The sequence below is a fragment of the Bison bison genome, unplaced genomic scaffold (assembly GCF_000754665.1).
Source record: "Bison bison bison isolate TAMUID 2011002044 unplaced genomic scaffold, Bison_UMD1.0 scf7180017864535, whole genome shotgun sequence".
NCBI classification, from domain to species: domain Eukaryota; kingdom Metazoa; phylum Chordata; class Mammalia; order Artiodactyla; family Bovidae; genus Bison; species Bison bison.
Window position 1 is genome coordinate 2,604,550 of NW_011495084.1, and position 10,888 is coordinate 2,615,437.

The following is a 10,888-nucleotide window of genomic DNA, read 5'->3' on the forward strand; positions in this document are numbered from 1 at the left end:
ATCCGGTCCCATCACTTCATGGGAAATAGATGGGGAAACAGTGGAAACAGTGTCAGACTTTATTTTTTGGGCTCCAAAATCACTGCAGATGGTGACTGCAGCCATGAAATTAAAAGACGCTTACTCCTTGGAAGGAAAGTTATGACCAACCTAGACAGCATATTAAAAAGCAGAGACATTACTTTGCCAACAAAGGCCCATCTAGTCAAAGCTATCGTTTTTCCAATGGTCATGTATGGATGTGAGAGTTGGACTATAAAGAAAGCTGAGTGCAGAAGAATTGATGCTTTTGAACTGTGGTGTCAGAGAAGACTCTTGAGAGTCTCTTGGACTGCAAGGAGATCCAATCAGTCCATCCTAAAGGAAATCAGTCCTGAATATTCATTAGAAGGACTGATTTTGAAGCTGAAACTCTAATACTTTGGCCACCTGATGCAAAGAACTGACTCATTAGAAAAGACCCTGATGCTGGGAATGATTGAAGGTGAGAGGAGAAGGGGACGACAGAGGATGAGATGGTTGGAGGGCATCATCGACTCAATGGATATGAGTTTGAGTAAACTCCAGGAGTTGGTGATGGACAGGGAAGCCTGGTGTGCTGCAGTCCATGGGGTCACAAAGAGTTGGACATAACTGAGCGACTGAACTGAACTGAACTGATGTTGATTCTGATGAATACCTATGTAGTCCATAGATTACAAAATATTAGGATAATATTGATATTTAATGAGAGCATAACTGTGCACTGAAGAACCATATGCACGTGGCTGAATACAGTATCGAGATATGAATCTTTTTTTGTGAATAGGAGATTTTATTTTTGTCAAAGAAGTCTATTTGTATTGTTGGGTAGATACATATCAGTATTGCTGCTTTTTGGAATTTTAATACGAAAACAAGTATGATAAAATCTGGGTGGTAATGCAGACTAACATCTCAGGTTGCCCCCAATCTTTTGAATGTATCTTCCATGTTTGATAGGCCCCCACATTCTGAATGCCATCATTCCAATGGACAAGCCAAAAAACACTTCTCAGGCATGTTCACCACCAGGTGGCAGACGTGTGACTTAATAGCTGGCCCCCTGCACAGGAGAGATTCTGAGGGGAGTCAGGTGAGGACAGGAGCTGGGCAGGGGGCATCCCTCTTGCTGGTACAGGTATTAGCAGAGGCTGCGTGTCTCTGGGACATCGGATGGAAGAAAAACACAAAGCTAAGAAATGCTGTCCTAGAAATCATGCACGTAAGCTCAGTTTAGACATTTCTCATAGGCCTTCTTGATTAAAACGGCAGACTGTACTGTTTTGTGCAATTGGGAACTCTCGTCCATATAATAACAAAAACAGTTGTGTTTTTAGTGATATAAACCAGACTCTTTAAAGAGTTTGACAATTTAAATATTCTGAACACTCTTTGATGCCTAGAAAAATATTCTCTATAATAGAGGCTTAATAGTTGTTGAACTGAAGTAATAATGCTTGTAAATTATCTATCTTGGAGAATGTGGCCAGAAAATGTTCTAATCTAGAAGGTATCTATGGCTTTTAAGCTTTAAATGAAAACCTATTACAAATAAAAAGGAACTTACCTAAGATGTCACTAACAGTCTACTAATTTGTACACCTTTGCTAGAAACAAAACTTTGATGTTTAATGAATCTTGCAGAAGGCACCCTTTGGTATACACTCAAAGGACTAGAGGGACTATGTGAGTGGCCATTAATTTATGTTGGAATTCACTTTAAATGACCACAGCCTGGATATATATACACATAAATGTATCAAATCCTATATCCATAGACACATATTGCCTCACTGAGAATTTTTAAACTAAATTTCTAAAACTATAAGTCTTTCTACAACATCACCTTGTGTGCAATTATCTTCAATCACATACAATATTCAAGTAGAAATGTATTCTGCCCTGTAAACTAATTTGGCCTCTGTAATACGGTCAAATAACACAATAGCAGCATCGGAAAATGAAAACAGTCAAATTGCTTTCTTAATCAGTCCACTTAGTATCCTTTACTCTCAAACATGGCTTAGATACCCTACAGGATCTTGTTTTCTTTTCACATTAAGAAAAGAGTTCCTTGGAGAAGGAAATGGCAACCCACTCCAGTATTCTTGCCTGGGAAATCCCATGAACAGAGGAGTCCGGTGGGCTATGATCCATAAGGTTGCAAAAGGGCTGGACATGACTCATCGTTTGACAATGGGTTTTATGCACGTTTGAGTCCCACATTGAATAGCTGTAGGGAGAACATATGTTGTACCTTACTCACTCTTGTGTTTGTCATAACCTATTGTAGCACTTCATAAAAAATATACATGAACCCAAACACACACATATTTTATCTGCTTTTAACTACCAGGATCTTCCTTTTCTCAACTGGATTGTACTTTCTACTCCTCAAGGAAACAACTTTAGAGGGATTTTAACTTGTACAGACAGGCTGATCAAGAATGGGAAGCTTTTCTTTAGTGTCTGATTTTATTTGAACATTCATTTAATATAATTCTTTTGGCTCAAAACAAAAGTAAGGGCATAGTAAGGAATGTTTCAAACTCAGTCTTTAATTTAAACTAAGGATCATTGTTAATAAGTCATCTCTGAGCTCTTCAGGTACCAGAGCAGTTGAAACAACAAACAGCAAGAGTGAAACAACAACAAAACTTTTCTACTCTTATATTAAGAAATAGTAACTATATAAATATTTATATTTTTCCCTCACCCTTTAATTCGAATAATTCTGCAAAAATATGGTAATTTTCAGCAGTTGATTTCAGTATGTTGAAAAATGGCAGGAATGCTGGTTTCTACAAATACGACTTGCATGGGTATGCTTAGAGAAGTGTTAGGAATAACAAATTTTGTTTCATTATTTTTTTCTACATTCTTTTTAGTGTGGAAATATTAAACAATAAAGATTTTTGAATGTTTCTGTAAATATGCACTACAATTTTTGAAGTTTTTATTTTTGTACAATCATGAATAAGATTAACATGACTTTATTTGGATTTTCTCAATTTAATTACTTGAGGCAGTTGGGTTTAGGAGCAACTCTAGTGATTACTTTGATTTTTTTTTTTTTTTTTTTGTACACTTTTATTTTGGGGGCAAGGATCAGGTTTATCTGTAGTGACAAAATGATAAATGGCCACAGCTTTACCTGTGACATCAGAATAAATACCTAGCACATTACTTTCCACACAGCTGATAGAAAATAGATTACTAAACAGATTGGGGCTGAATTACAAGAAGTTGAACAAACTCTGCTCCTTCCTAGAGATAATCCCTTAGGTCACACATTACTTGTGAGTAACAGGAATATGCTTTTTAAAATATACAGCCATTGATGAAGTCACAGAGCGCACTCTCCGGGTGTGTCACTTACAAGCTGTGTGTCTTGGGGCAAGTTGCTGTGTTAGTTTTCTCATCAGTTAAATGGGGACAATAGGATTGCTGTGAGGATAATGTGAGTGAAACACGTAAAACAGAGAGAGAGACATTTCACCTTTAATCAATATGTCACTATATGATTACCATTATTATTGTGCGATACACAAGATAAAATTTATTCATTCATCTTCCTCTGAAAATTCTATTTTCTATTTGAGAACAGATATAATTCACTCAAATATCCTACCTCTTGATCTATTGTTTTTGCTGATACTCAAAATGAACAACAAAACCTCCATCCACTTATGAGTTCTCTTTATGAACTGTGTTTTCTGTGTTATCTATTTTAGTTTGTAAGCATATGTTAACCTCTCAATGTTAAAAGAGAGAGTCACAAGCTTATCATGACCCTAGAAGTTGAGACACTCAATTCTACTCAAACTTTCCCACAATCTAATAAAAAATTCTTTTTGGGTGTGAGATCACATTACTTTGTTGCTTTCTCTCCATGACCAGTAAGTGGGTGTTTATAGCAAGAAGAAAAATACACCACACAGAAGGAGAAACTATTATGTAAATCCATTTAAAAATCTTATATTTAGCAACATTTAATAGGGTATTGAAACTCCAGTACTTTGGCCACCTGATGCGAAGAGCTGACTCATTGGAAAAGACTCTGATGCTGGGAGGGATTGGGGGCAGGAGGAGAAGGGGACGACAGAGGATGAGATTGTGGATGGCATCACTGACTCGATGGATGTGAGTTTGAGTGAACTCCAGGAGCTGGTGATGGACAGGGAGGCCTGGCGTGCTGCGATTCATGGGGTCGCAAAGAGTCGGACATGACTGAGTGACTGAACTGAACTGAACAGAATAGGGCATTATAGGGGAAGAGTAAAGATTTTCTGATTTTCAGACCTCGATATTTCTGAGGTGGTGGGGGAGGTGATTATGTAACTAAGTTGTTACATATAAATCAATGGTTTGCACAAGGAAGGCTTCATAAATCTATTTCCCTTGATGTAATCAACAACAAAAATCCTCCACATCATTTAGAAAGGTAGAAAAAATGTTTTCTAGCTTTATTCATGTTTTGTCTTACAATATTCAGCTGTCATTTTTATGTTACTAAGACCAAGCATACAATGAGTACATAATCAACATACCTTACTCTCTCAGTATTAATCTGCCAGAACTCTTAACACTTCAAATATTTTCACTTACTTCATATTGAAATTGAACTACAGTCACACCAAAGTGGTTTTACTTTACATTATTTTACTAGAAAAACTTCTCTCATTGATAAGTAATATGACAGTTTACACAGTCTGAAATTTAGTAAATTTTTCTTCTGAACTAGAAAATAAGGTACCTCTGATGATAGCAAGTCATGTGATTAAACAAATACATGGGTTTTCAAGAGCAGACTACTGTAATTTCCATCAGGTTCATGAAATAAAAATATCATAACTGGAAGTCTCCTTCATGAGCTTCTAAAATAGAAAAGGTATGCCTCTTTTAATTAGGAGAGTCCTCTTTCAGTGATTTACATTTTTAACATCTTTTTAAAAAATTATTGTTTTTCTGAGGGTGAGGTGAGGATGAACGTCAGGCCATTCCCTCATAGTACCCAGAAGGCAAAATCATGCTCCCCTTTCAAACCTGTGACCCTACCATCTTACCCACTCCCAGTGTCTAAAGCATGACCCACCTACTCCATTGCAAAACAGTCTGGAACTCACAATGGAAATGCCACTTTTCCTTTTAAAGTAAAAAAAAAACAAAGGTCAGAAGAAACACTAACATTTTTTAAGGCAACACCATGATTCAGTAGGCAAGGCTATAATTTAGGTTTCAGATCTTCCTGTTCTGAGTTTTGTAGTATATTCTCTTTTACTCTAAGTAACAGACAATAAGTTGGTGTCTGCTTGAAGTCTTCCTGAAGTTTTTAAAGGCTTCTATTTTTATGAATGTATTAGAGATAAGACACTGAACTATGGAATTACTTCCAAGCAGAGGCAGTTTTATACTTACTCTTGTGTTGTTTCTTTCAGCTTTAAGTTCAGAAATTTCTTCTTCCTTTTCCAAAAGTTGTTCCCTGCAAGCATTTAATTCTTTTGTCAGAGCAGCAAATTCCTGAAAGGGGAATAAAAAAATTTTTTGAAGACATATACCAGATTTTTAAAAAATGTATTCTAGCAGGAAGGAAAAAAAAACCCATCAAAATATAAACTTTTGAGTGTAAAGAATAGAAAGAAATGGCCTAGTTGACTATACCTTGCTGTTATGTATACATACATTGCTGTCATTAAATCAACCTCATTCCAACCTTCAACAAATGCTAGTCCATGATACTTAACATACACATAATATTATAATACACTGTTCAGATGAGAGTATAAAATATATTTCAGAATGTATCAGATATAGCATATTGAATTTAACATTAGTATGATAACATATTGATAATATGGAATAATTTAAACTTTGCTAATTTTGTGAACAACTCTGAAGATCTTACACTCTCACTCCGTATCACAAAGTTTAGACTGGGTGTACTACATCATAAGGAAAAAACAGCTACCATCAACACCAAGCTAAAATTCTTAAATACACTATTTAGAGATTAAGAAGTGTACTTATTAAATAGGATGAAGAAAGAGAATACACCTGTGTCCTACAAAATAATAAATATAATATATTTATAATATATAATTATATATATAATATAATAATAAAATGCATCTAATACTTGATATCATTATCTGAGAGTCTCCTATTAATTTATGTATTGCTCAGTTTTTCATTCTGAAAGGTAAGCTCCATGTGAAGTGGGACTTTACTGACTTAACTGACTTCACTGCTAAAGTCCTAGTGTCTAAGACATAGTGGGTACTCAACTAGTATTTATTTTCAATAAAAGAACACAGGTAATATATTCTGGAGGACTTCCCAGGTGACTGACTCAGTGGTAAAGAATCTGCCTGCCAAGCAGGAGATGGGGGTTCAATCCCTGGATCAGGAACATGCCCGGGAGAAGGAAATGGCAACCCAAGCCAGTATTCTTGCCTGGGGAATCCCTAGACAGAGGAGTCTCGCAGGGTACAGTCCACAGGGTCACAAAAGAGTTGGACACGCCTTAGCAAGTAAACAACAACATATTCTGGAGTAATCCTTTCTCCATTAAAATGACACTTTGGAGTAATTGTCAATGGCTTCCTTCCCCAAAATGGGATCAGGGATTAAATAATGTGAGTATTTCTACCATTAGGTAGTGTGTTTAGACACAATAAAGAATGCTTAAAAAGAAGGCAGAAACACCTATTGAACTATTCTGTTACTCCAATTTACAAATAAATATTTTTAAGTAATTTTAACATATCCATATTATTATAAAATTCTTTACAGTGGTTCTTTAATAAAATTGATGGCTGTCAAATGTGTTAAGTATTTGGGAAAATTTGGGACTAGACTGGGAAAGAACTGTCAGAATATCAAAAAGAAAAAACAAAAATGGAGAGATAGGTTTGGTTGACCTAACCCTCACAAAGGCAAATTTAGTAAAAAGTAAATGAATATGATGATTATGCAAAGCTGGGAAAGGTTTAGGGTTTATATTTTTGCCTGCTTCAACCACTTATTTTGCTGGTTCTCTGAGTGGCTTCAAACCAACTGGATACTTCAAAAACCTCGGAGCAGACATTTAGAGTTTAGAATCAAGATGAAAGAGTTCATTGTTTCATTTGGCTGGCATTACAGATAAATGTTTTCTCCTCTGATTGCTGCCTGCTTAAATGTTCATATTCTGAGTATATTATTCAAGTGGAGAATGGAAATAAGCAACAAGTAGAAAAAAAAAAAAAAACAACACTTGTATAGAAAACAAAATTTTCTTCATATAGACTGCATAGTTTTGATGGAGAAAAGAAGAGAGTAAGAAAGAACCTGCACTGCTTTTTAAAATTAATCCTGTATTCACGAATAGGGCTTCTCAGATGGCACTAATGGTAAAGAACTCGCTGGCCAATACAGGAGAGAGAAGAGACGTGAGTTCAATCCCTGGGTCAGGAAGATTCCCTTGAGGAGGGCAAGGCAACCCACTCCAGTATTCTTGTCTGGAGAATCCCATGGACAGAGAAGCCTGGAGGGCTGTAGTCCAGAGGGTTGCAAAGAGTCAGACATGACTGAAGGGACTTAGCATGAATACATGCAAACTTACACGAATATCATAAGACAAAATATTAATCAAATCTGTAAATTTAGTATCATATCATTTTTTTAAGTGAAACATATATCTGGATTATCTTTTTAGAGGTTTAACTTACTATCTTCAGAAAGAAAAAAGGTCAGAAGAAAATAATTTATAATTTTAACATTTCTTATCTCCAGATGGTAAAATTATAAGTGAATTTTGTTTTTTTGGCTTTATGCTATGTATTTTGCTATCAAAACTCTCTAGAATAAATATGCTTTTATGCCTAGTGAATAAAAGAAAATGTGAATCTATAAATTCACGGAAACAGTCATGTGTTCATAACCAATGACAGATATTAGTCAAGATGTTACTAGTGACAGACGACTTTGCATTTTTAATTTACTATCATGGCGCTGACTCTGAACAAGCTATTTAGTGACTCCATGTATTAAGATTAATCTTACATTTATTAACTTTCTCTCAAATTCCAGGCACTATTTTCACATTCATTATCCTATTTTACTCTCTCAGTAACTAGTGGGGGAGTCTCATTTCCATTTCATGGCTGAGGAAACTGAATTACCAAGATAAAAGTTCAAGTTCACAAAGCTCATAACCCATAGTGAGGTGTATTGTGAATACAGCTCTCCAGACTGGACTTCCAGGGCTTTTCCACTATACTATTTTCACCTGGCATGTATGTATGGTTCAGAGTTGGAGGACATTCAGCAATCTTCTTCTTTATCTGGAGATTTACATAACCATTACTTATAATTACCTGATATGATCCTTCTTAATTAGTCCAAAGGGAGTGTGGGGATCTAGGAAGTGGTGTATTTCTTCCATGCAGGGTTACAAGTGTGAGACAAGGACATCCTGAAAATCTAGGACTGAAGTAGATGCCCCTGTCTTGTATAGAGTTAATCATCAAATGTTTTTACACTTTTTCTCTGACACTTCTCTATTCTGTACCAACTTCTCCATCCATACTGTCACATGAACTGAGTTTTTTAAATCAACTTTTCCTAGATAACATTAATAATAATAATAGAAGAGGTAATTAACATTGAGTGAGCCCTTACCATACACCAGGTACTCTGCCAAGCAATTTATATTGATTATCTCATTAATCCTAATGAAATTCTGTAAGGTGATACTAAAATCTCGCTAAACAAAGCTAAACGCTTACCATACAATTCAGCAAATCTCACTCCATGGTATCTCATGCCAAAGATATCCCACTCCAATGAAGTTGAAAACTATGTCCACACAAAACCCTGCATACACCATTTATAGCAGTTCCATGCATAATCGCTAAGACCTGGAAGCAATCAAGATGCCTTTCAGTAGGTGAAGGGATAAATGAACAGTAGCACCCTTAGACAAGGGAGTGCTGCTGCTGCTGCTGCTAAGTCGCTTCAGTCGTGTCCGACTCTGTGCGACCCCGTAGACGGCAGCCCACCAGGCTCCCCCATCCCTGGGATTCTCCAGGCAAGAACACTGGAGTGGGGTGCCATTTCCTTCTCCAATGCATGAAAGTGAAAAGTGAAAGTGAAGTCACTCAGTCGTTCGACTCTTAGCGACCCCATGGACTGCGGCCCACCAGGCTCCTCCGTCCATGGGATTTTCCAGGCAAGAGTACTGGAGTGGGGTGCCATTGCCTTCTCCAAAGGGAGTATTATCTAGTGCTAAAAAGAAATGAGCTATCAAACCAGGAAAAAACATGGAGAGACCTTCAATGTATATTAGTAAATCAAAGAAGCCAATCTGAAATTGCTACTATTGTATGATTCCAACCATATAACATTCTTAAATAAAATTTGGGGACTGGTAAAAAGATGAATGGTTGCCACAGGGGTTACAGGTGTGGAAGGGATGAACAGACAGAGGACAGAGGATTTTTAGGGAAATGAAAAAGCTTTGTGTGGTATTTGATGACTTATACATGTAATTAACAGAGAAGGCAGTGGCACCCCACTCCAGTACTCTTGCCTGGAAAATCCCATGGATGAAGGAGCCTGGTGGGCCACAGTCCATGGGGTCGCTAAGAGTCGGACACGACTGAGCGACTTTACTTTGACTTTTCACTTTCATGCATTGGAGAAGGAAATGGCAACCCACTCCAGTGTTCTTGCCTGGAGAATCCCAGGGACGGGGGAGCCTGGTGGGCTGCCGTCTACGGGGTCACATAGAGTCGGACACGACTGAAGCAACTTAGCAGCAGAGACATGTAATTAAACATTTGTCCAAACCTCTAAACATACAACACCCAAACTATGGACCAGTGGTAATAAAGATGTGTCAATGTCGTTTCATCAATTGTAGCAGATGTACCACTCTGATGTGTGATGTAATTAATGGTGGAGATCACTCATATGTGGGGGTAGAGGGTACATGGGAAACCTCTGCACCTTCCTTTAAATTGTGCTATGATCCTAAACTACTCTATGAATATAAAATCTTAAAAAAAAACAACACCACTGAGGCCTAGATAAGTGAATAAAATTTGCAAAGTTGGACACTTAGTCATGGTATAGCTGGGTTCTGAAATCAGACAAGCTGGTTCACACTGGATGACTACAGTAGACTGTTTTTCTATTTTCCCCTCTCCTGACCACATTCTTTCCCCTTCTAATTTGCCCTTTCTTAGTCTTTGAAAAGTTATACTTTCCTCAAGCTCACAAAAATTTTCAGAGCTTTCTACTTTTAAGCACATCAAATTTAAATATATTTTTAACTTTTAAAATCCAAACCATCCAAAACACGACCTTTCTCAATTAATTAGCTTTCTTTTTCATCAAAAAACAGAAACTACCATTTTGAGCAAGAGCCACTTCATGCTGAACTTAGTATTTTATATGAATTACTTCATTTCTTTCCTATTTTTCAGATGAGAATATTGAAGCTTAGCATGGATGAATAATTTGCTCAAGGTCACACAGCTAAAAATAATTCACCTTGATTACAAAATTCTAATTTCTGCAACACTGCTTCTTTCTCACTGAAAATGGAAAATCATCAAATTTTTCAATAGTAACAATTGATATAAACATATCATCCCTCTAACTCTCCATCCACACATATAGCATTGTGCACCTAGACAAGAGAGTTCCAGAAAAGCATCTATTTCTGCTTTATTGACTATGCCAAAGCCTTTGACTGTGTGGATCACAATAAACTGTGGAAAATTCTGAAAGAGATGGGAATACCAGACCACCTGACCTGCCTCTTGAGAAACCTGTATGCAGGTCAGGAAGCAACAGTTAGAACTGGACACGGAACAACAGA

At 36.8% G+C, this 10,888-nt stretch overlaps 1 protein-coding gene across 3 annotated transcripts in view; it reads right to left on the reverse strand.

The window, feature by feature from the left end:
• Window positions 1-10,888, reverse strand: part of PPFIA2 (protein tyrosine phosphatase, receptor type, f polypeptide (PTPRF), interacting protein (liprin), alpha 2) — a 507,538-nt gene that overhangs the window by 199,331 nt on the left and 297,319 nt on the right. For all 3 annotated transcript variants that reach the window (XM_010832020.1, XM_010832022.1, XM_010832021.1), the window contains one exon: window positions 5,440-5,541. In XM_010832020.1, coding sequence (XP_010830322.1) covers window positions 5,440-5,541 — 102 coding nt within the window. The remainder of the gene's footprint in view (window positions 1-5,439; window positions 5,542-10,888) is intronic.